Raw genomic sequence first — 26,958 nt, 5'->3', positions numbered from 1 at the left:
AGCAGTTACAGAGCATAGGCTATGTTCTCATCTTATGTGAGAGGTACTGCCATTCTTATAAAACTCGGAACTCCATTCAAACTTATCCATGGGCAAACAATCCTCATAGGCAATACAACATCACCAAACAACACAGCCTATGTTGGGCTCACAGTGGACGGCTAGATAAAGTTCAGGTGGCAATACGTTCTCTGGGGGTATAGTATATGCAATTCTCCAGTCCTCACACATTAGCCGATATCAGGACCTAGCTGGTGGACTAAACAGAGGTTGCTAATCAGGAACTGTAACACATACACAAATATGCCAGGGTAAAAGTATCTGTGGAAATGGAGAGAGACCGGGTAGAACCCTGGCTGCACTTGGCCATCATCCTTGGTCTGCTTACAGTTAGAAAGTGACAACGGTACAATGCTGTATGAAGTGGATTATATATTGTCATATTTATAACCTATTGCTTCAGGTTATACTCCCCAGTGAGTACCCGGCTGTTATTGACTATCGAACCTAGTTCAATTACATTGCACTGGCCTGGTTAGATAGGGCACACAACAAATTCTTGCTAAACCTATCACATTTGAGTAAATAACATCTGTCATCTCTAGTATGTCCATAAAGCTCTTGGAATGATGGCCTACCAAGGGAGTTTTATAAAGCTTTCTATTGCATTTTGAACACCCAAATGCTGCAGGTATATAAAGAGGCTGAGGATGCAGATATTCTTCCTCCCTCACTTTGGAAGACAATACTAATAACTCTACTAAAGCTGAGTAAACACCCATCATATTGCAAATCCTACAGACTGATTTCCCTCAGCAATACAAGTGCAAACATCCATGCTAAAGGTTTAGCTAATAGGTTACTGCTATTACTACCTGACTTTGTCCTCTCCGACCAAGCAGCATTAATTCCAAGCAGATCAACTGCTCACAATTTGAGATCCCTTTTTCAACTAATACACAAGTTGAAACACCTTGTTGCAAATAGAGGTCTGAACTTTCCTCTCTGTAAACTCATTATAACTGTTCATGCTGATGGCATCGCCCTACATCTACATTTACACCCAATCTTCAGAGAATTTACAATATTCAATACATTATCAGGAATTGCAATTAAATTGAACAAGTCAACGATATTTCCACTAATCCCTGGCACTAACATTTGCACACCTGACTTTCCCATTCCCTGGTGTTAACCATCCATTAAATATATTGGTGCTTGGATAAACCATGACAGAGGTACCGTTATAACACGAAATTATGAGACAGCCATGACTATGACTGAAAAACAAGTTAAAAGGTGGTTCAGCCTCCCCCTGTCGTTAATAGGTAGATTCACCCTGGTAAAAATGATTTTCTTGCCTAAACTGCTGTACCGGTTTTTACCATATTACCACCCCCCACACAGTTAAACACTTTCTTAGGAACCTAAAATCCATCATGGTCACACTAGCATGGGTAGGCAAACAACCAAGAATTGATGGAAAATATTAGTGCTGCCTTAAGAACAGGGAGGCTTGACGGCGCCCAATTTTGAGCTCTACTATAACTGCGCACAAGCACAATCTGCCGGTTAACGGCTACATCCCTCCCCTTCATTTATGGCTCATTTGGCAAATGAATAGGACGATGCACACCCTACCCTGCTGAGTTCACTGCTTGGTCAAATTCTGTGGAGTAGCTGAAAAGAAATTAACTCAGTCACCAGCACGCAACTAGCCTGGGATGGAATGTCTTGCCCTCTGCGCTATGCTCCTGAACAATCTCTCACCCACTGTCCCTTGATCCAACTCAACATAGATAAGCTATATCTCTTTAGGTTTACAAATTTGAGACTCACAACTAATTTAGGGTCTTTCTTGGCTAGCATGGATATGGCCATATGATTTATACACGTCAACTGCTGATCACCATTGAGGACGCATACAATGTGTTTTGTGTGACTGACGGTAGCAGTCAGAGCATTGTTGCATCTGTTGACTATGCCAATTAGTTTACTGTATTTTTCAGGTTAATTTTTGGTTTCCAGTTTGTGCCCTGTTCTGGGTCGTGTGTTCATGTCCCTTCTGCCCCTTTACTAAGGATTTTAAAGTTCCTCACTGATGCCCGTGTGTGAACTAATGGTGATACTTGCCACTTCTTGCTCGGACCCAATTGGGACAATTGATGTACTGTTTGTGCGGTTGTTCTTATTCATATTGAAAAACAAACAAAAAAAGATCATAGGATATGTACGGGGCTCTCAAAAGGCACCCTCAGCATTATGGGAGAGTCAAAGCCCCACTGAGAAAGAGTGTCTGCTTGCCAATATGGCATCGTATCACTAGGAACTGCACAGTAGTCGGGATTGCCAATCAAAAAGTTACAAAGGCCCTTAAATGCTGGAAGGTGTACCACAGAGGCCCTTAAGTGCTGAGAGGTTTACTGCTGTCATTCATGCATCAAGGCTCAGGACATCCTGGAGCGATGCCCCCTGCAACAAACTTAAAATCCTTCCTTGCTCACCTTGCTGCAGCATGGGCTCCTGGAGAATGCCTAGCTGGACCTTGTAGCTCAACCGGAGGTGCACTAGTAAAATTATAGAGGTAAGTGCATTTCCCTTTATAGCCTAGTATACTAATTTACATGGCATTCAGTGTGACGCCATGTTTTGTACCAATATCTACATCATATCTGTGTTGTCATTTGTTTGACATCATACAGGCATACTATACTTATTTATGCTGACATGACTGCTTTGGAGGGATGCATTCCTATGTGTTTTGGAATGAAAAAAACAACATGTGTCCGTCACATGGCTAGGTATAGTAGCTGGCGATGTGCTATGGAGATAAATGCCCAGGATAGTCATGTTGACCATTAGACTCAGTTATCCCTTGGACAATGTGGCCTGTGTTACATCCATCCCTCCGATATGTAAATGAAATGTATTGTTCAACTGTTAAATGAATGATGATCATTGTTACTGTTCCCATGATGACATAAACAACTGTACTGATGGTCCTTCCCCTTCCAGAACCTCAGAGAGAGGAGATAAGAACCTCAGCTTCAGGGTAGGCACCCTCCAGAAGAGGAGGAGGAGGAGGCTTGTCCTCAGAAGGAGATTTAGTGTTCACCCAGAGATGACTATGGTCATCATGTAGATGACACTGTGGTGTGGGCAAACAGGAGAAAGTAAGGACAGTAGGGAATGGGATCATCCTGACCAGCACTAGTAGATGGTGTTCAGAGACCAGCCTACACAAACATCCATAGCTGCTGTGTGGCTGTGTGGGCGAACCGCATGGTGTTAGCTGCTCTTGAATGGTGTGAGAAGAGGGTGGTGGACTTGTGGACTTCGGTGAAATACCTGTTGCATAAAAGTAGAAAAGCATGTGAGGTAAATGGCACAGAATACGATGTCACATGTGACTTATCTTCCCAAAATCCTGCCAAACAACTTCAGCTACATACATGTACAGGATGTTGTCAGTCCACAATGACTGAATGAGCACACATAGTGCTGCTGAAGCCTTGGAAATAGAGACTCACCTGATTGATGGGTGACAGATGGTTGCTGTACTGTTTGCAGTGAGCTCCCTCATACAACATGGGGGGTGGGTCACGGATATTTACCACTAAACGTTGAGTGGCTGCAGATGTGAACAAACACATTGCCCCACAATGATAATACTTGGTGCATACAGGTGGAGTAGGTGCAACGTCTACATGGTGCAAGGCTCATACTTACTATGTGCTGTCTTTCCTGGCTGATACTGACACAGAGGGGCCACTTCCGTTACTGTATTTTCTGCATAAGGTATACAACAGGGTTACATTTGTTGACATGTCAATGTCAGGTCCTTCATCACTTACACTGACATAAGGAAAACTGACAGGTATACTGTTGTTGATTGTGTATAGTCATCAGAAACCCATAGTCTGTGACTTTTCATTTGGCTAGCGTTGATGTTGTATAGGAATTTTCATCAGTCTTTCACTGTACGGCTGTGTTGGAAGTTGACCATTTTTGGCATCTTGGAACATCCATGTTATTTCACCGACACCAGTTATGGATATCACAAGGGTGTGATTTGTTTCAGGACAATATATACACAGGACTTGTTCACTGACATCATATATGTGTGAGATATGCATTGCACGAGGTAGTATGTTCTCAAGAAACATTGAAGTACCTGTAAGTGACAGTGTACCAAACCTGTAGTGTGGTGATATTTAGTTGTAAATGCGGTGACAAGCGTCTGAGCAGCTGAAAATAAGGTTTTGCAGTGGTGACAGACAGACTACATGTAATTATTGCATGTGGGAATTCTTTTTGTGGGGTTACATATACTGGGACTATGTTAGATTGGCAAAGAGATGGGTGTTTGCGACATCTAGTCGTAGCAGCGGCTATACCTTGAGGTGCTTATCTGTTGATTTCGGTTCAGACTGACTCTACTGTGACATGTACATGGCTAGGCAATCCATTGTATTCTAGCATTTATGAAGCACTTCATACACCCGTGAAGCCACGGAGTGCTCCAATTTGCAATGGGGGTTCTAACGCCTTTTCGTGTGTATGGTGACAAGATGCTGGAGATAATGGCCCTCATTCCAACTCTGGCGGTCTATGACCGCCAGGGCGGAGGGCAGCGGAAGCACCGCCAACAGGCTGGCGGTGCTTCCCGGGCTATTCTGACCGCGGCGGTAAAGCCGCGGTCAGAAAAAGGGAACCGGCGGTTTCCCGCCGGTTTTCCCCTGGCCCAGGGAATCCTCCATGGTGGCGCTGCTTGCAGCGCCGCCATGGGGATTCCGACCCCCTTCCCGCCAGCCTGTTTCTGGCGGTTTTCACCGCTAGAAACAGGCTGGCGGGAACGGGTGTCGTGGGACCCCTGGGGGCCCCTGCACTGCCCATGCCACTGGCATGGGCAGTGCAGGGGCCCCCTAACAGGGCCCCACAAAGATTTTCACTGTCTGCTTAGCAGACAGTGAAAATCACGACGGGTGCCACTGCACCCGTCGCACCCTTGCAACTCCGCCGGCTCCATTCGGAGCCGGCTTCCTCGTTGCAGGGGCTTTCCCGCTGGGCCGGTGGGTGGCCTTTTGGCGGTCACCCGCCGGCCCAGCGGGAAAGCCAGAATGGCCTCCGCGGTCTTTTGACCGCAGAGCTGCCAAGTGGCGGTTCTCGCCCGGCGGGCGGCGCCGGCCGCCCGGCGTATTCCGAATTAGCCCCAATGTGTTCAATAACGGAAGTAGTAGGTGATGTGTGTGAAGTTCGAATATGTGCTTCAAATATGGCGGCCAATACTGCTGCACATAAACAGTGGGTGCTGTAGAGAGTGTAGGAAAAGATACAGCTGCACATGCCTCCCACTTTAGCGGTGGTCGGTTTCTATAGTTGATACCATGAAAACATGAGGAGAATAGTGATAGGTAGAATCTATGAGGGAGTATATTAGATAGAGCACACCCAGAGGAAGAAACCCAACACATGAAGGCAGTGTTGTTATATATGTCAAATGGGATACACCCAGAAGCCACAGAGACCAAGCATGTAAAGGCACTGTTAAACAACCAGGGTACATATTGTGTAGGGTCCACCCAGAAGCAAACAGAGGCACAACCACTGAAGGGCTCTGTTAAAAGACCAGGGCAGACCGGTTGGGAGGGAAGTAGGCTATAATATATTGATAGCTACATAGCACCAAGCGAGACAGTGGGGCAATGGTAGGCTGCATGTCTTCACAGCAAAAGGTGGGGTAATCATAGATGGCCCAGCCAAATAAAGGGCAACATGCACAAGGCACGAACAGTGTCAATTAAAATATATATATACTAGATGGTCGGAATTCCTGTTGGTGGCATAATCAAGAGCCACGCAGCTTCTCTTTTCTTAGTGACAGGCATGGTGTCTACTGCTGTATATAGGCTTCGCAGGGGCCAGATAAGGGGTGGGATACCTAAAAAACCTTTAAAAGCCAAGTGTCACCTGCTAATGCTAAGCCGAAGGATACCAACTTTTGAGCAGGATTTTGCACCCTAAGCCCTTCTTATCCTCTTGATGGCTCCAAATGGCAGACAAGCACTAGTCAGGTGAACCTTAACTGTGTAATGCCTCAAGCCCTAGGTAGGCTGGTACCTTGGAAGAGAGGGTGATAAAAATGGGGCTCTTGATGCTTTGGTGTCCAGGCGGAGCAAGAGGGAATCCGTCTGCCCCATGTTACCCACTGCACTCCTGTCTTCTCTCTTCCCATTGAGCTCAATATATTCTTTTAGACTGCAGACAGTTGCTCATTCTAATTCATAGCCTTGCCCTTCTAAAATGTATACCCGTTTTTCCATTTTCATAATTAGTAGAAATTTAAATTTCAGGGTAACACAAAAATATAGACATCCTGCTCCTCTGTTGTTGCATTTATATAACGCCTCACACCCTTGATGAGGCCAACAAGTGCTCTGATCTGCATTGGGTTTCTGGCACCCTTTCGGAGTGTGTGGTTGATAATGCTGGGTGTAGTTTGACCTGTATGTAAGGTACTTGGTGAAGTGTGTGAGATTCGGAGACTTGCTTGCAAACATGCGGCTCAGTGGATGGCCAACTGTGCCAGTCCAGCCTGTGCTCCTTCCACTCTGTGGGTGGTCACTATCACTGAACCTTGCAAAGATGCATGCACTGGGTCTGAGAGGAATGAATGAGATTGTTGTGAACATTTTTATTTGTTGTCCTTATTTGGTAATGTAGATGAATATTCAAGTGGGTTGTTACATTTGAGTATGTGTGTTGTGCTGTATGTGTTATCTTTGACTTTGTGTGGGTCAAGGGCTGCATGTTGTTTATAGTAATGATGACATTGCCAGGGATTGGAATATTTTGGTACACTGAATCACATATGCACCTTACCTGGTCAGATGATGGAGGTCCCTGGAACTGGAAGGTGATGCAGCTCGTGGGAGTGCATGGTATTATGGATATGCTCTCCGTGATGAAGACTCATATGCATGGTCCTGTTCCTCTGTCAGAAATAACAGCTGACATCAGTATCCTGGTTATCTTGTCCTTGATACACCACCACTCATCACGCACTTTCTTTTTCGTTTTCCTCGTGCTGCATAACTCCACCCACAATGCATTTGTGAATTAGATCATGAACCAGGCCTGCGTATCCTCTCCACTTAGGGCATGTGGAAACAGACCATGTGGGTTCCAATAGTGGTCAACTACAAAGTTCCTCTTCCTCCTGAGTGGTATGGTCGACATCCTGACGGTTATAGTAGCACTCTGGGCCCAGGAGGATGCACAGCGCAAGAGGAAGAGGGGAGTTTGTGTGTTTTGATTGCATTTATATGCACCAGATTGTTATTGATAGCTAGTGTTTGTAATTGTGTCGAGGTGTTATTCTCCCTATTTCCTACTTCCTGGATTTTACTGAACATAGGCTTAACATTCCGTCTATTTCTCATACACAATTGTACAGTAATCTATGAACATAACGTTATGTGTAACCGGGTTACGTCTGAAGTTTCAGGTATCTGTCTACACTCTCCATGATTTGCATAACTGCAAATGGGCGTGCTATGGTAAATCCACACTTGGATATGTTTCTATGTCTGAATTTTTGTAAATAACGTATGTTCAGAATATTACACACAACTGCAAACATACATACATATACGCACATGCATAGTATTCCATACAAACCGTTCCCTTTGTGAATCTGATCCACTGATTTTGACTAGTCAATACCCTTGCAGTATGCTGTGATCATGTAATAATTGTTTACATATCAATCTAGCTGCAGGGCTGTGGCAAAGACAAAGAAATTACAACCGAGATATGTTATTCCCATAGAACCAATGTTTATGTAGCTTTCTCTTCTCAGACATGCTACCTATGGGACAAATATTCTCATTGTCTAAAACACTCCATTGCCCAAAACACGGGTAGATTTTTGCTGAGCCCCGCCGCGCATCCTCATTGCCAGCACAACTCCGGAATGCTGGATCTAGGCCTATTTGTGACTTTTCCAAATAGGACACTTTGAGATTTATCAGCAAGTAAGTCATGTCATCAAAAGGTGTCTTTTCTGGGGTAGCCAAAGGTAAGGCGCTATAACGTCCCATAGACTTCTCTGGCAATATATATGCAGTGCTTGTGTCATATGCACATGATAACCTAAAATCCCCCATCAGATCTGCTAAGGCACAACAGAGTCGTACCCTTCATGTCTACATGGGAGGAATGCGTGTGACTCAACTTTCAAATCGCATTTTTACCATCACTTTTTCGGGTCGAACTGCGTTGCATGCGCTCGCGCATGCGTATTGCAGCGAGACGCTTTTGTATTTAGAAAAGGGCTCGGAGCCCTGTCAACTTCATGTCAGTGTTTTTTATTGGTTCGTGGGCTTGCCTAATAAAATCTGCTTGCTTTCATTAGTCGAAGGCACGCATATGTCATGCCTTTTGTGGTGGCTAGCCCTCCTCGAGCGCAGCGACCAAGTACAGAAAACATGCGAGGCTCGCTGTTTTCCATCGGGCTCGTGGACTTCTTTTTCTCTAATTTACAAGCGCGATCTCGCTTGGCAGAAGTCGAGCGCTTTACATACTTAAATTCACTTTTTCGGGTTGTGTACATAAATGCACTTTATCCCGATAGGTGAAAAGTCTTAGGAGTTTACAACGCGATCAGCTCTAACATGAGCAAACGCGAGACCCGTTGCATTGTAAATGCTTGTTAATTGTCTTTTGCAGTTTTACAAAGTGCGAACTCGGCCCGGGGTCATTGGAGTCATTTACATGAGCGCCAAATTACGTAACACAAGGTCAAATTAATTTGTAGGCCCGGGGAGGTTAAATAAGTTGCCCACCATGTGGAGCCGACGCAGGGGCTTGAACCTGTTTATGTAATTACTAAATCGGCAGTTCTGGTCCTTAAGCCGCACCTTGGCTTGGGGTGGTGAAGTGGGGCTCTAAAAATGTGCCTCTGAAACTGTAATTTGATCCTGCAACTTCCAACCCAAACCCTGAATGTTTAGTAAATTATTTGCTGAGGTTACGAAGCAGTGTGCCAGTTAAAGATAGATGTTTCAACAAGTGCAGATGTCAAACTCTAGCGTTGACAATATCTACCAGCATAAACAATAGCTGTGCGTTTAAAAAGCAGAAAAAACACACAAACTGGAGAATCTGCTTTCAGAGGTCCTCCAAGCGGCGTCACGCAGAAAAGCTCGGACGTGTCAAGGGTCACACTCCAGCTGCCTTTTGTCTCCGGCCGACATGTGGGTCAGTCGGGGCGGGGCTGGGAGGACTTCGTGTTATCTAACAGGCTTGGTGTTATAGAACATATACACACATCCCTAGTTATTAACACCAAATGGGGGCGTAAAATAAGGGGTTTTCGCTTTTCTATGGATTGGCACTGGACCCGAGTCGGAGGTAGTTCAGGAGGGGACTAATCAGGATACAGAAATCCGCATCATTTGTTTTACTCTAAGGAATGTCTCTCTCTCATCAATAGGGCGGACCCACGAGTCTGTTTACGCAACGGCCGCCAAGCACTACAGCCTTGCCTTGCTTGTGTTTTGAGCTAAACAAATAGTTTCAGCTCCACGCCATGGCTTTTGCGGCGGCCTATGTATCAGACCTATAATCCTCACGTGTAATTAATTAGCCCCGCCAAAAAAATCTACGGACCATTGGCACTTGTTTGTTTTGAGCCTTCTCCCTCCCCCATCTCTTCCTTCCAGAAGCCTATTGACAACTTTGTAAAGTTTGCAAAGTATCCTTTCCGCGTAATTTTTGTTCCTAGCAATTGCTCAGCTGTCACAAAGAAGCGAAGAGCCACTGTTTGGTGTTTTTTTGTTTTTATTAGGAGCGAGACGAACTTTGCATTGTTTACATGGTATCTCCGCCCTGCGTGCTGTTCACACAACACATGTTCCTGGCATGTGAAGCGCGCGCTCACTTCCCATTGTCCCCCACGAAGTTCCGGGCTTCCCCGCACTCCCTGGCAGGCTCCGCTGTTTTCATGTCACACGTGCCTGCTCGCCACACTTCCGCTTCGGAAACCCGGTTTTAGGAGCCTTGTGAGTCAGGACGTGCGAGGGACGGCAGCACGCGAGCGCAGAATAATCAACACAAGGCACAGTTAACTGCGTGACATACTTACGGCCACTGCCATACCTACAGCGTTAGAAGCCATTCATCGGATATACGCTCCTCGTCCCCCCACCCCCCCAATAAACCTGCACATTGTAAGCACAGCAGATAAAGCCACGGTACAGCAAATGGGCTATTATTCAAAGGTAATCAAATAGCTAATTAAGTATGGAGACTGGGAGACTGGCAATGAGGGTCTTCTTACTTGGAAATGCTGATCCGCCGCAAACTCTTAACATGCCATGTAATGTTTAATTGCGGTCATATTTTGGGCACGGGATGTATTTTTTGTTCATGGTAGGGCGAAACCTAGTGAGGATCACTTAGGGAAGATTTATTTATTTTGGCTAAACAGGAACACATATGTTCACCAGAAAACAGTAATGCTGGTGTTTCCCTTCTTGCGCTTTTAGCAGTGTTTTTGACATTTTCCCAATCTGTTTGCCCACGTTTTTTTGTTCTGTCCGTAAAAAAGGTTGTGCCTCCTTCAGAAGGATTGTGTGAAATGCCTTGTCCAAGGGATGGACTGTTTTTTAATTGGGGCGACCGTGTATCAGCCGGAATAGCGTGACCTGCTTCTAGTGCTATGGTAGTCCTAGCCTCAGTGTTGCTTCGTCCTGCTTCTTACCACTGGGTCGCGTGGTCTCTCTCTCCCTCCCTCTCCATGTCGCGAACACCCCCCCCACCAGGCGGACGAAGGCGCCGAGTCACGCGCTTGCTGATCACATGACTGTCCGCCCCGCCTCAGCCAATCACGAGGCTCGGTTCAGAGCCCCCGGCAGAGGGCTGAGGACGCAGCATAAAAGGGCTGGAGCGCAGGGACTCCAAACACAAATCAGCCGAACAACACCCAGCGGGAGCTGTCGAGTGGAGAAGGTGAGCGCGGCCTTGGCGTGGATGTTTCTGGGGCACGGTGTGTTTTGGGGGTGCTGCTGGCTCGCAGGGCTCCAGTGTTTTCTGCTCGTGGACCCACCAGGCAGTGGCCAGGCTTCCTCGGGTCCAGCGACAGTCTCGCGGTGCCGGCAGCTGTAGGGCGGACCCGCGCCTCTTTCCTCCGGGGGTTGGTCTATTCCTCAAGGAGCGGCGCTCAGGGCTGCGGTTTGTGCTGCAGAGTTGCTCGCTCCCCCCCCTGACAAGCCCCGGCCGCCAGCCCCTCTACTCGCCACTCAGTCTGCATAGGTCGGCGGTGGAAAGCAGCGCTATGTCTGCACTGTTGGCCCAGGATGGGGTGTGACTTCGACCTTGATTAAATGTTGCAACCCGGGTTTCTACCAGACGGACGCCTGCCTCTACGGTAGCCGAGCCGTTCAGTGTCGCGGTGAACTGGAGCGAGGAAGGTGGTCCGCTTATAAAATGTACAAGCAGAGTTGGCTAGTTAAGAGTGAATGCTGGTTTGGTGGCCGTGTAATGTGTGGGTTACATTTATTTGTTTATTTTTTTTGGTATAGCTCGTTGGCGCCGAGGGATCCGCACTAAAACAATTTATTATTCTGCGGAACAACCACCATTATCCCAGTTTCCAGATTCTGTTACCTTGATTTAACCTTCCTGCATGTTCCTGGTCCCTTGCCTGGGTTGGGCTGCCCCTCGTTTATTTCCCTATTCGTACCCTCCCCCTATTCTACGTGTTTCATTTGTTTTGTTTGCCTTCAGGTCCAGGGGTGCCATAACCATGAAGCTGTACATCTGTATCTGCTTGTGCCTCTCCGCCGCCTTTGCAGCCCCAGGAACGGACCCTGCCCTCGATTCCCACTGGGAACTGTGGAAAACATGGCACGGCAAATCCTACCACCCGGTGAGTCCGCCTCTAGGGGGCTAGTGCAAAGCATTCCTTTGGCAGGCGGTTCGACGGGTGGGCACCCACAATCGTATTACTCCAATTAACAGTGTTAAAAGTGCACTGAAAATCGAATTTTTAGATAATGTAATTTAGTCCTTCTCAAAGTGCCCCCGCCTTCTCTCCAAACCTATTGGTTTACATTCGATGGTTTTACATGTCAGCTCTGTTCTGTGACCAAATGCCTAAACATAGGTTACCTGTTTTTGTCAGATGTTCAGCCGCTTGGGTAAACTGGTAGTGAGCTATATTTGCTTCCCAGCCGGTAAGCGGGAAGGCAAGGGTTAGTATTCCAATGAAGTATTATTTAAGTCGTGTCAGCAATGCTTGGGTTAAAAGCTGTCGGTGTCCTGTTACGATTTTCCACTATCCGTGGATGCCGCTTCCCGCGTCGCAGGTGTGCGGGGTAATTAGGGAGCTAATGTAGATCTCCAGCCTTTTTCACTAATAAGTTACTTTCAATGAAAATCACCGTGAGCTATTACAAATGTTTTATGCATTAGACAATATTACCAGCTGTGAAGGATTGCCAGCCCTAGTGTGTGTGTGTGGGAGATGCCTGTACAAGGGTAATACATAATAACCCTCGCGTTAAGTTAATATCGGTAATGAGCCTCCCAGTGCGCGTGATTTAGCATTTCCCCTTTAAATATATTTTGGCAATTATGGGCTCTGAAAAAACACTTTAATATCCAAAATACAGAGCTACTGACTGCAGAACCCTGAGCTAACGTTACTGCAGTTTCCAGGAGGAGCTGGGCGTGCTTTGGGCCATCTTGGCGATGGCTGAGGAGGCCTAAATTTCCTACCCAGTAGGAGTATATATTCCCCGGGGGGGGGGTGGGTTTCACCTGAATCTCCAACCCCTGCCTGGGTTAACAAGAATGTGTTGTGGTTGTTCTCTCCCCCCCCCCACGCCCCCATAGTTTTAAGCCATATAAACGCAGCCAGCTAGATGCCCCAAGTCAAATGGATCGCTCATGGCTTCTACAGTGTAGCCTCTTTTGCTTTGTTTATTTATGGTACTGGTGGAATGTTGTATTCTGATGCAAGTCCGGGCGTGGGCTCCTTCATACAACACTGGTGTCGACAAAACAGTCTTGATTAAAGCTGCGCTTTAATGTGCTTGTGCGACATCTATTTATGGGCGCTTGTGGTGTTGCGTGGAAGCCTGTTGCTTTACACGTAAAGCCTTACCCCATCTTGGCTAAACTGATTAGTGGTAACTTTTTGGTGCAGAAGGCTACTTATGTTTATGCCTCGCCGCCCGCTACACATAGGGGGGCCAGGTCTGTAATCCACTGCCACTTGTGGCTTTATCTGATGAGGTTTGTAACGCCTCCGCCTCCTACACACTGTAATTGTTAAATCTGAGTTTACGGGCGGTGCTCAGTAGCTTGTACCCCGAATTTGAGTTTGGTTTAGTCTACATGATTTTAGAATGTTTAGAGCTCAGATTCTCGCAGAATAACCTGTAAATGAACTTTTTTCTTTTTTCACGTAGAGTACAGAAGGCTGGCGCAGGATGGTTTGGGAGAAGAACCTGAAAATGATTGAAATGCACAACCTGGACTACACACTTGGAAAGCACACATTCCGCATGGGGATGAACCAGTTTGGTGACATGGTATGTTGGCGGGGGGGCCTAAAATCAGTCATTGTATGCCCCTGGGCTTGATTTTGCTTACCCATAAACTGGACATGGATGCAGATTACACAACCGGGCTCTGATATGACATGACTAATATGTAGGTCTGTCTTCCAGCCAACCGAGGAATTCCGGCAGGTCATGAATGGCTACAAACACAAAGCTGAAAGGAAGTTCAGAGGATCCACGTTTCTGGAGCCGAACTTCTTCACCCTGCCCAAAGCTGTAGACTGGCGGGAGCATGGCTATGTGACTCCTGTCAAAGACCAGGTAGGAAATACGGAGGAACGATCACGCGTGCAGTGTCACGCGCAGTGTTCAGCACCTAGAACAATCTGTTAGTCTGGTTTAGCCTTGACTTTTCAGGTCGCACATTTCTTTACTTAAGGATGCATTTTCCACAACGGCTTTTAATGCTTGGATGACCTCCACCTGCAATATGACATTAGCAAGTTGTTGCAACTGTGCTCTGCAGACTACTAACGCGTTTTTTTTTTTTTTTCAACCTTCTTCCAGGGGTCGTGTGGGTCCTGCTGGGCTTTCAGCACCACTGGGGCTCTTGAAGGTCAACATTTCAAGAAGACTGGTACCCTGGTTTCTCTAAGTGAACAGAACCTTGTAGACTGCTCCCGCCCTGAAGGAAATCAGGGTTGCAATGGCGGGCTCATGGACCAGGCTTTCCAGTACGTACTGGACAACAAAGGCCTTGATTCCGAGGAAGCCTATCCTTACATTGGAAAGGTAAGCTATCTAATTCAGTTTAGACACCGAATGTGCACGTGGGGTGCTGCCTTGGTGCCCCAGTTGCCTTACTGTAAGTTGCACATTTCCTTATAGCTAAACATAACTTAGATGCGTGACAGACATACCATCGACTCTGGTCTATCCCCTTTCCATATTACATCAAGTTTCCGTATCACTTACTGATCGCATCCTTCATGCAGAACATACTGGGGTTTCCATTCCGTAGAAACGGCCTGGCATCTTGTGCACGCATACTTCTGGTTCAGGATTGCTTGTTAATATCTTGTTTGTTGCAAGACTTCATGCCTGTAACCTATGTGTTTGACTCTTTAGGGTTACGCGCACAGGTTCCTGTCCCTGTTGTAATGTCTCTTTAGGCTTGTAACCACGCATGTCACTTTCATTGTTCATGGTCTTTCCTGTTTAAAAATCGCTTGCTTTCATTAGTGTAAGGCATGTTTTAGCACTACCTATTTTCCATGCAGCGCAATCGTGCTTTTTTTCCCATTGTGCTATCGCACTCAGTTTTTTTTGTTTTCAATTTCAGCATGATCGCGCTGCATTTTACATAGCGCCGTCACTTTTTTTTTTTTTTCTTCTTCAATTTGTGTGGCAAAAGTCCAGTTAGGAGTTTACAACTGGAGCAAGTGCGAGGCCCAATGCATTGCAAATGCTTGTATAAGTTGCTGCCTCTCTTTAGTTTAGGCGATGCTGTTGGTTTCATATGCTTCATGGTGCATCTCATTGTTCCTGCGGTTTCTTTTGGTACATTGGTTCAAAGGTTTTTGGACCCTTCCAATCACATACACGTGTGCCCGTGGGATGTAAAATGCACTTTTTGCTACTGTTTTGCCGCAGTGTGATAAATAACCTAGGCGCTAGTTTAAGCATACAGGATGAAAGGAAGAATGCTTGTAGTAAGTTTAACCGCTGGGAGGCCAGGGTAGCAGTCCAACCCATCCTTCTCTTACACACCATGCCCCCTAGGGTTAAGCCCAGCTTATTGCCCTGGAGCCAGGCTACACTAGACTTGGAAGACCCAAGCAGGCCAAGACTGTTTGTTTTCCAGTTCAGAGAGAACCTGGCTTGTCAGTTCGGGGTGGCTGTTCTATTGGAGCAGACCAAGAATGATTTGCACATGGCTGGGTCTAATCTCACGTGGGCCAAAGGAGGATGGGTTTGGAATGCTACCCCAAGTGATTGGCAGTCCTTAATCTTAAGGGTTCAAAATCTCTCAACAGCAGAATGTAAGTAATTTATTAAAACACCAACAGTAGCCTGTGTATTTGAGTGTGCAAACGACTATACAACCAAGAGACTCCAGTGGAAGGGAGTCCCAAGACTCTGCCTAGGTCTCGGAAGCCCTAGTGGCTGCTGTTAATGGAGTTACATCCACTTAAGGCTTCCAGTCATACCGATTTGGCTTTTAGGGTCCATGGCCTTGACCTGCCACATCTTGTACCTCCTTTAAGGTTACTTTTGAGATCAGTTCAGTGTTAAATGCTCGTATTAGAGCCATGTTTGTAGTGTGTACTTAACTTGCAGCTGTCTGGTGGCTCTGACTGTATGGTTCTGCTTGTCCCTAGGATGACCAGGAGTGTCACTATGATCCTCATTACAACTCTGCCAACGACACGGGCTTCACCGACATCGAGAGCGGCAACGAGAAGGAGCTCATGAAGGCAGTGGCCGCTGTTGGCCCAGTCTCTGTGGCCATTGATGCCGGGCACCAGTCCTTCCAGTTCTACGAGTCGGGTGAGTCCCTTAGACTGGGCCACTGAATGTTCTGCATATAACGCCTGCCTGTCCTTACCGGGCCTTTCGTTCTTGTAGGTATCTATGTTGAACCGGAGTGCAGCAGTCAAGACCTGGACCATGGTGTTCTGGTTGTGGGTTACGGGTTCGAGAAATCCGACGAAGATGGCAAGAAATACTGGATCGTGAAGAACAGGTATGCTGCAGGGTGCGTTGCTGCTGCGGGCCTAGTTTTGTGCCTTATCTTTACTCCCAGGACATCTTGGACGACTTTGTACACTGGCTGGTTGCTGCTCATCTCGCACAGGATAGGGTGAATCCGTGAGCTGGGACAGAGCTGACGTCCCTCGTAGCCTGCATCCCTCAGTATAGTATGCTCGGCAGGTGATGTGTGCGCGAGCAGGTGCTTCCGGAAGTCCTTGCATGACCAGCATATGACGTCATGGAATCAAGTGCGCAGGCGGCTTGCATGTTCTACTCAAACCACTTTAGAGTGGAGACACGAGGTTTGGCGTCAGATTGTGATTTTAACGTAAATGGCGCTTTAGGCGTGAAGGATAATGGTGTGAACGCAATCCATGTGCCGCCACCAGTGATCCTTTCAAACCCTAAACGCGCCTCTAGCTGCTGCTCCAGACGGAGAGCTATTGTGGGGGAAGAAGAGTACTTTATTCGCCCAACTGTGTGCGCCAATACTTATTCTGTAGGGGGTTGGTTCTAGTGCGTAACGCATAGTGTAGGTGCATCCTTAAACTTTCTTCTCAAGCCTGCCCTTCGCATAGCGCCCACATCTTCTCAGACAGCGACCTGTAACTGTTTTCCTTTCTTTCAGCTGGAACGAGACGTGGGGTAACAAAGGCTACATCTACATGGCTAAAGACAAGAAAAATCAATGCGGTATCGCAACAGCAGCGAGCTACCCGCTAGTATAAACCTGGACTTTACAGGAGTGACTAAACCCTTCGCTGCAGGGCTCGAGTCCTCGGGATTTTTTATTTTAGCACATGTACAGCCTTTTATTCAAGGATGGTGTTGAACCCGGCCTGGTTAAATCACGGAGAGGACTTCACTCACCAGTGCCACTTAATGTTGCCCTGCAACATAATTGTATATTTCCAGTTCATCACTGGCTGCTATTGTTTACAATTTTTAATGTTTTTATTTGATTTATTGCACAACCTTTTTATGTAAGGTGAATAAAATGTGATTTTTAGTTTACTTTGACTCCTAGTATCCAACCGCCTTGTTTGCAAAGTTATTTATTGACTCACTACAGAAGGTCCTCAATTAGCTATTTCCGCTGAGTAAGTTAGCTTGCAAGTAGGCACCTGGTTTATTTTGAGGTGATCTCGCATTGGTATCACCTTTCCACTATTGCTGGTTAGTTCCGCAGTGCTGCTCGTCAGGATTTTTGCCACTTGCACAAGTTAATCCACATTAGTTATACATCCTCGGGCGAATGGTGTAATTTTACATTAGTCTCAGCCGATGCTAATATCTGTCCCATTTTCTTTTTGGCTAAATAAGATTAGTATTTTCATAGCTGGCTCCCTGCTTGATCACTTTTCAAAAGCCAGAAAGAAAATCGCCATGTGGTGGTTAGTCAACAGTACCGAGTAACGCACTTGCGTAGTGCGTCATTTGTGTGCAGGTGATACTAGGACTATCACGTGCTCTCAGTACACCTGATTAATACCGTGTATTTCCCCCACTGACTGTTTATATAGTCCAATGTTATCAATCAAAGCTCCTTTCAAACTTAAAGGGCCCAATAATTACAGAAACACCATGATTTTTCGATCAGATATCGAATCGTTGTTAGTGTTGTTTTTTTACAAAATGGGTAATGCAGGTAACTCCTCATTAGGAGTTTGGGCCCTCGCTAAAATCACGCTATATTTCTAACTTTTTTTTTTTTTTTTAAGTGTGGCTACTAAAATACAAGCATTTAATTCTGGTTTATTCTCGGTTAGCTGTAAATACATTTAATAAAGCCTGTGAAATTCCTAACAAACATAACACATTTGGCTCTTCACAATATGTTTAGCTTGTTCCACAGGGCAGCCAGCTGTTGCTTACATGTCCAGCAGCCATGTGAGGAAATGCTGGGGTAATCTGTTGCAAGTATTGCAGGGCTAGTCAAACAGGCTAGTATTTCAAGCCTAGTGCTTTGTTTATTAGGCTGGCTTGATTGAACCCACACACTAATGCCCAAACCTTACACTGAAATCCCGATTCAGTCCTTCCTTTATTTTTCAGCTACTGGTCCCACTTAATGACGCATTTCGTATCCGTCCATCTCGCCACTGCGGCCGCACAGCATCAGAGAGGTGGAAGTTAGCACTTCCCCGTGTTCCTCTCCCCCCCCCCCCCCCCCCCCCCTCTTCCCATGCCATCAAAATATAGTGGAGACTTTTTTGGGCTGGATGAGATTTAAAAAAAAAAAAGTCTTCACTTCTCGGCAAACTCGACAGATACACTGTTACCCACCCATGAAGGGCCCTTTTAGTTTTCCTAATTGTGGAACTTAAAGGATCTGATAACCATTGCCCTTTAAACTGGTTTCCCTACTCGGCTATAAGTAAGCGCCACGTTTTCACACCCAGTAACATCCAGGTATGGAAGTTTGCACCCCTCAGTTCACACCTACTGAAATTTAATACTGGAGAGGAAACCCAGGATTTACCAGTGCATGCAGACTTTAGTATATTAAGCACCAACATCTTAGTCGCCAGAAAGTCATAGTAGTTGATTATTGGGTCTGATAAAATTCACTTAGCTGTAAATTTTCTAACTGGTGTGCTAATTATAGCACCTGACAAGGCCTGCTTGTAATTGGGGAGGCCTCTTCAAAGAACTTGATGCCATACATATAGAATACAAAAGTATTATAAAGACCATGTTAATTGTCTAGTTTATATGGCAACTAGCGCCTGTTATTCCCCCCCCCCCCCCCCCCCCGCTGGTTGGATAGCCCCCTGTAATCAAACTTCTACCTACAGCATTTGGAAGGTCCCACTCTGGTTTAATACATGGTGGATCCACGTCAATGCATTGTATGCTCTTCCAAAGCCTCAACAGTTGCTACACTTGCATAACAACTTGCGCATCAGCTCATCCACACGTCTCCTTGTCAATATTCCACTCGTCACATTAAATAAATCCACTTGCAATCTCCTGCTCGAAAGGACACTGTCCAGTCTTGCACCCAGTCTATTTAGCCATCCTAATTTTTGCCAACAACCCTCATGCCATATTCACTTCGGAAACTTCTCTCTCCCTAATTAAAAATCACACCCTCCATGTCCTGGTCACTTAAGATTGCAACCTTTAGTCCCTTTAAAGGTGCATCCATTTCATGTTGACTGGCCCACTAGGCCTCGCTTTTGTCCTGGCTTTCATCCTCGACTAATGGGGGCCAACCCAAGCTAGCAGGTGCTTCACGAACTTCATGTATAGTTGTTCACCCACAAGATGTTCTGAATAAAGACTTGAGTCTTTACAAGACCCATTTCACCCTAAGGGAGATGTGGAAAATGTTCTTCAGGACCATGTAAATGACAGCTGATCAATAAACTGATGATTTTTTAGTCTATGAAAACCAAACCCTCTGCACCCTGGGTATGCTTGCTGCTCCATGGCAGCAATCAAACCGTTGGATGCCAGGAGAACAGGTGGAACTGTGCTCTGCTGCAGACCGATCCGGTGTCCTTCACCCACTACATGCTGTTTGTCACAGGGACCAGGGCCGTCAGCTACAAGGATATCCTCAGCATGGGCTTAAAACGGTTACAGGTCTCTTAAAAGCCCTCAAGCTTTATTTTATGAAACCACCTACACATGCATTTCTAGATGAAGGAAAATATAGAGATCTAAGTATTGATTGCACTATTGTCATTGACATCCACACAACAATCCCAACATAGAAAGCCATCAAATGGTGTACCATCGGCACTCAACAGAAGACCTGGTAAGCTTACCCCATCCCTGAAAATCACATCTTTTGAGTATAGTACTGTCCATCAATCAAGAATAATATTCAGACACGCACTGACACCACTGCATCACATCTTCAACACATTGTTCTGGCACAGCGTCTTCCAGGGTGACTTTAACACAACAAATCCTGCCTCTCCTGAAGTTGCTATATATGCTGATCATGTCACAAATTGTATGTGAGTTACACACAAGCCATTTTGGGGGGGAAGATAGTTAAAGGCATCGCAAACCACCTCAAAGGGACTACCAGCACAATGCTTTTTTGTTAAAACTACCAATGTGGCTTCAGCCTGTGATGCCAAATAGTTGGTCACCATCCAAGTAGTTGACAAATGCTCTAAAGGTCCGAGACCATGGTTGCTCCTAACAAAAGATTTCAGGAGAGCAGTCTCTAGTTAATCTCAAAGCCCTTCAGAAACCCCCAAAGAGTGGTCTTTGTGTAGCAGCCCTTCATAGGGTGCAGGGCTAGTTGAACTGTCCATTGTTTTTCCTTTGGTCCAGCTTCAACTGCATCCTTCTTCAATGAATACTTGCTGGATTAGTCCTTATTTACTGTTCTCAGCCAAAGCATATCAGCACTGGAGTCCTATCTCACTCAGCATCATTTAGCAGGATACATCCTTAGCCTTCACAGTGACTTCCTTCCATGCCTGGTTCAGTTATCGGCGTGGCTCTCCTCACACTGAATGTCTGTTCGCAGGACGCCTTCCCTGCGGAAGTCAGCCCTGCCGGCGGCACCCGGGAGGTGTCCTCTTGCCATGCACAGCTCCCATTCAGTGACGCGTGGCTCTTTGCACGTTTTTAGGGTCGAGCCTGCTTTGCATGCGCTCGCGCATGCGTATAGCAGGGAGACTCTTATGTATTTAGAAAAGGGCTCCGAGCCCTGTCAACTTCACGTCCGTGCTTTTTATTGGTTCGTGGGCTTCCCTAATTAAATAGGCTTGCTTTCATTAGTCGAAGGCACGCATATGTCATGCCTTTTCCGGTGGCTAGCCCTCCTCGAGCGCAGCGACCAAGTACAGAAAACATGCGAGGCTCGCTGTTTTCCATCGGGCTTGTGGACTTTTTTTAAAAACTAATTTACGAGCCCGATCTCGCTTGGCAGAAGTCGAGCGCTTTACCTACTTGATTTCACTTTTTCGGGTTACGTGCATAAATGCACTTTTGCCCGATAGGTGAAAAGTCAGGTTAGGAGTTTACAACGCGATCGGCTCTAACACGAGCAAACGCGAGACCTGATGCATTGTAAATGCTTGTTTTATGATGAAGGTAATCGGGCAAGCTTCCTGGTTGAGCTTACACCTTTCACATATGCCTTCAAAGACATTCGCTGCCCTCCACTGACGATACTCAGCACATGGCAACAAGCTTGATGCACTAATGCTCCTTCTTGGCAACACGCTTATTTACCCGTCACTGCTTGAAGCACCAGCTCCCTTGGACACACTTCCATCGGCAATGCGTTCCATGATACTTCACTAGATAAGGCATCTCCAGTCGTGCGCTGGGTTGAATTTCAGCCACAACACACAACTCGTGCCTAAACAGTCATAGCACAGGTTAAGGTTACATGTGATACCTTAAGTGCTAATTACGGTAGGAGTAGGTGCAACTAACCCGGTAAATTCTCTCACCACCTGTTGTATGTTTAAAATTGTGTGAAAGTAAAATTCAGTTCCTGTTCTAAAATTGTATTGAAGCTAAGCGCCGTGGTGGCACTACGCCCCTTCGTGTGGCTCAAATCACTCGCTGCCAGTTAATTCACTGCCAGTAATTCTTCCGGTGATGCCAAGCTAACTCCACTTATCATTGGCACTAGTTAGCTGGTCCTCTGTGTTCATCCCTGTAGAGATATGTAGACCGCCCTGTCCGCAGGCTGTATGATGGAAAAGACACTGGTGGGATTCAGGGTGTCTACTTTTTCTCTTCTGGTTTTGCTTTTCTCCTTTTTGCGCTTCTATATTCCTTCACCTCTTTGTTTCATAAGTTCCCTTAAGTGTGTAGGTTCAGTTTCCAGTCATTGCCAGTGCTGTATTTAAAGATTCTTCTTTAGTAAGTAGGAGACAGGTAGCCAGGTCACATAAGTTAAATGGTTGTAGGTTTATTGAAGAAGCTACAAGTCTCATAATAAATTACCCCACCAGGAGCAGCATCCTCTCTGCTCAGCCCACTCTATGTAACTGCCAGCCAACCGCCAGTCACATACCAACATTTTATGACATCACACACTGGCTGAGCAGAGCAGAGAACAACGGAGTTGAGCATAGAATGCATCTCAAGCATAGCAGAATATAACAAGGGGGCATATAAATCAGATGTGCGTAGCAGCGGGAATGTTTCTGCTGCACCTTAGGTCTCAAGCATTCTACTTGGTGTACACTTACAATCGCTAGACCTGAGCCAGGCCCTTCCCCACTGCTATGTAGCAGATGCTAAGTGGCAGATAATGTAATTCTGTACAGCCAATCAAGGCTAGGGAAACCCTGAGTGACAGCGGGGTATTGCATTTCCAGCAACCTGAAGTTTCATCCATGTTCAGCCGTGCATCCAGCTGTAGTGAATCAGTGAAGTAAAGTGGAATTTGCCTGAGGCAAAGGTGGAAAACGTACTTCTTTCTAGCAAATGGTGAAGATTCCCGACTTTGCTCAAGTACATGAGTAAATAATTTTACTTTGCACAACCACTTTTGTCACGAAACAACTTTATCAGTCCTAACAGGCAGTTTATTTAAAACAATAAAGTCACATTTTTAATTGGAGCCCCGGGGCCCTGTCCTGGGTGCCCACACGTCTCTTTTTACTCCATTCTCCTGGATGCTACTTTCTCGTTCACCAAACTATACTCTCATTTCTATTCATTTGATTCCCTAATCTTTACCCTGCCAATTGAAGTTAAGTAGTCTCTATTGTGCATATCGTTTACACAAAACAAATAAAAATATATGCTACAAATGAATAAAAAAAGTCCAGCCTCCATCAACAATAAATGGATGTCATCTCATCACCCGATGTCTAAACTGCTCTAAAATTGATTTACCACATTCATAACCTCCTTCCGTCCTTGTACCCTCTTTTCTTATCTTCCATTCATTCTTTCTTTCTTTTTCTCACTCTGGCTTTTTATCGTTGACTCTTGACTATTCTCTCTTCCCACATTTCTGCGGTGATGCCAAACAGTAATTTTCAACTTTACAATATTCTTTAACATTTTAGCTCCTCAATCAATTCATTAAACAGGCATTGAAGGAATGTTTTGGGGGAGTCTGAAGGCAATGCAGGTTTACTAGACTTAAATTGTGACAAGAGCAGTTTACCCCCTGTGTCCTAGGCTTATAATCGGACCCAAAACTCATCACTGATCACCAAGTCTAAGATGGTGTGGAGTAGAGGATAATGCAGATCTTCCCCCATGGATCTTCTTCAGGCCCAAAGCCAGCACCAAAACAAATGAAACCACCATCCCAGGTCATGGAGGTGATCATGGTGTCTAAAAACTGCTGAATGCTTTGGTGATCTTATCTAGCTCCCTTTACTGGGAGAGTACTGTATAAAGTGGTAACAATTTTCTTCAACAGTCACAGGTGCTTTTTAGGTAGAAGCCTAGCTTTTGGCAAAGAGCATCCTGGGGACATTCAGAAAGTTGTCCTAGGAATGCATTCCACCCGTTGCTTACCATTGGCTTTCTGTTTAGTACCCCAGATTTTCTGGTTTTCTATTTGCTGGCTTTATTTGCTTTAGGCTGTCTCGTATGAGTCCGCCGCTATCCCTGCCCTAACACAATTTACACTATCCTTCCAAGCACTACCTTTCTATAAACAGGCCCTTCTTGCTCTTTTCTTGTCACATTTGCTGTGCCTTAAAAAACAGAGGTCAAATGTTAGGCTTTCCCTTCCAGGGAGCCTGGTGTTTATTTGTCTTTCTGACTTCAAAATGAGAGGTTTTATCTGACAATCCCGCTCAGTACCTTTGAGAGGCTGTAGGATGATTATTTTTTAATTTTAAAAGAGGCATGTACACACTGCTAGCTGAACTTTTGTCTTATGTTATCACCGGGGGTGTGCGAATGTCGAAACTTGCCTACCTGTTTATTTATTGCTTCAGTGGTTTGTCTCATGTAATAAACTGTTAGTGTTCTAATCATTACAGGGGGAGACAGTACTAACCAGTTTATAAATGGTAGAGATGGCATTTTGCGATGCTGCCTACCACTCTTATTTTTTGTTGTTGGCTTTTTTTTGTACCTACTGTTAATTTTCAATTTTTTTCTTGATACTGTCAATCTCTTTAAAATGATGAGGATGTCGCACTTTTTTAGATTCAGATCTGTATGTGCGTCGCCGTGTTTGGCGTGCTTGTAAACTTTCGCCAGTTTTGGGGGAGTCTGCCATTCTGCTGTTGTGGTTAAATTATATTTTTTCTCGCTGCTTCACAGTTGAAAATGACAGTATTTCTCTCTGTGTTTGTTGTCTTATCTGCATACTCCGAGTTTCTTTGTTAGTTGTGTGCAGGCAACTGAAGTTTCACAGCGCTTTAGGGTAATTCCATGATGCATACATTGTTCTTAAGTATCCTTGAGATGCATTAAGCCATGGTTCTCCCTCAGCCGCAGCTGCTTGCATTGCAAATGTGAGCGTGAGTAAGTTTATGTATTACATGTACATTCTTTTATATGCTTCAGGGGATACAGAAGTCTTAATTACCAATGTAATTATAATGTCAAATTAGGTAGTGACTTAACGAGGGTTCCGTTTGTGCTTACCACTCTGCGTGTACTACACTGTAACGGCTAAACTGTCCTGGCTTTCCTGTAATGTGCACATTAAAGAAACATTGGAACAACATTCAAAGTGATCGAAACGTCTCGGGATTGTAAGCCTTGCTCAGAACCGACCTAGAATGTTCAAACATCCTGACAAAATACGTTTTATCTTGGTAAGGTAGGTTATGTAACTTGGGTGCTAACCTTGCTCTAGCTGGAATGGTAGGTATGTTCAGTGACAATGCAGATTTGTGTGTGATTTTTCAGGCTATAAATTTGCTTTAATCTGGCAGGACTGACTCAGCTCTTTATCTTACCGAGGTTACATTCGCCGTTTCCCCATATTCGAGTTTCATGTAAACTACAAACCCTGGTTATTCAGATGCAAAAAAAAAAACCAAAATGGTATCCATATCTACTAATGTTTATATCCTAACATGGACAACGTTTCACAGTTCTATGACTTCTCGCAAACCATTGAAATATTTTCATCCGTTGCAGAGGACAGCTGTATGTTTTTCTAGTAGCAGGTTATTTTAAAATAGTTTAATACTGAGCAAATTTTTTATATCATTGCATTCCTGCAGATGACATGCTTGTTCGGAACAGACTGATGTCAACGAAGACAATGTTTCAACTTCAGAAAAAAAAGCATTCTTGCTAGAAGCATGATTTTGTCACACAGTTGAAACAGTAGTAAGAGTGGTACCAATAAGAGAGTGCCCACAGTAGGACTATTAATAGTACTACTAAAGGCGTCGGTACTAATAGTAGTGGAAATGTGAATAGCCCCACTAGACATAGTAGGAGACCTTGTAGTCCTAGTACAATAGCCAATTGCTGCACTCGTAGTGCAGAATAACTTTATGAGGAGAAAGCAGTCCATGTTGATCACTTAACTCACCAAACGTCTACGTACTATTTTTTACAGCTAATTTTAGAAGTACTTTCATGTTTAACCTCTCCAGTGCGGGCATCGGCTGCTGGCCAACGCCTGCACTACCTCCCTGGTACGGGTCACGACACCAGGGAGGGGGTTAAAAAAATCCTCCAAAGCATTGCATCGGAGGATTTTTTTTTTTTTAATTAAAAAACCCTCTGGGAGAAACAGAAGATCTTCCGTGTCTCCCCCCGCACCCCCACACGTCAGTGTCCCGCGAGGCGCGCTGAGGTCACTATTTGTTTTCTCCACCGAAGCAGGAAGCGGCCTTGTGGGGGAAAACATTCCCAAACGGCCTCCCGGGGCAATTTTTTTTTTACAGGTAGGTTTACTCCAGGGGGTCCAGGGAGCAATAATTTTTTTTAACAGCTCTATGGTTTGCCTGGGGGCCACTATGGCCCTCAAGGAAACCATACAGCTGTTAAAAAAATATATAGATGATCGATCTATATAATAGGTATATCTATAATAAAGATATATATATATATATATATATATATCCATATATATATATATATGTGTATATATATATATATATATGTGTATATATATATATATATATATATATATATATATCAATCCAAATGCTCGAACTAGAACTTAATCGGCCCAAGAGGGGTGGTGCGAGAACAGCACGAGCAAGCCTGTAATTCATAAATAAAAAAATGAAACAGGTAATACTCGCACACTCAGGACTCCAGGGAAAGCAAAAATTAGTTTAATACAACACAACATGTTTCGGCTGACACAGCAGCCTTGGTCACGTGATAAATACCACCTATAAATCTCCATTAAATACTGTCTCTACATGGACATAGAAATGAGACAATAGAAAGTGATTCAAATACAAGCCCATACACCACAACCTCCTAGCATTTACAGATCTTCATATCATAAATAACCAACTCTAATTTGTATTGATACACTTTCGCTTAAATCAATAAGTGTTACCTTTTAAAAAAAGGAAGAAAGAGAAAATGAAAAACAGTGTAATTAGATGAAGTTAATATTCTCCGGACCATTAAACTAAATAGTAAAATACTATAAATAAGGTCCTCATAAGAATAAAAACAATCAGTACGTCATCAGACACTGTAAATCAGTATTCCTATCTAAATCTACAAAACTAATGGCTATGAA

At 45.0% G+C, this 26,958-nt stretch overlaps 1 protein-coding gene across 1 annotated transcript; it reads left to right on the top strand.

Annotated features, from left to right (window-relative positions):
• The first annotated feature begins 10,910 nt into the window (after positions 1 to 10,910).
• CTSL (cathepsin L) lies at positions 10,911 to 17,339 on the top strand. The gene is made up of 8 exons (XM_069228138.1): positions 10,911 to 11,013; positions 11,791 to 11,932; positions 13,479 to 13,601; positions 13,740 to 13,892; positions 14,139 to 14,363; positions 15,953 to 16,121; positions 16,200 to 16,317; positions 16,954 to 17,339. Exons 2-8 carry the CDS (start codon positions 11,810 to 11,812, stop codon positions 17,051 to 17,053), a joined length of 1,011 nt encoding a protein of 336 aa, XP_069084239.1. The 5' UTR covers positions 10,911 to 11,013; positions 11,791 to 11,809; the 3' UTR covers positions 17,054 to 17,339.
• Positions 17,340 to 26,958: the final 9,619 nt, after the last annotated feature.

This window comes from Pleurodeles waltl, chromosome 1_1 (assembly GCF_031143425.1).
Source record: "Pleurodeles waltl isolate 20211129_DDA chromosome 1_1, aPleWal1.hap1.20221129, whole genome shotgun sequence".
NCBI classification, from domain to species: domain Eukaryota; kingdom Metazoa; phylum Chordata; class Amphibia; order Caudata; family Salamandridae; genus Pleurodeles; species Pleurodeles waltl.
This window is presented reverse-complemented; position numbering and strand designations above follow the sequence as displayed.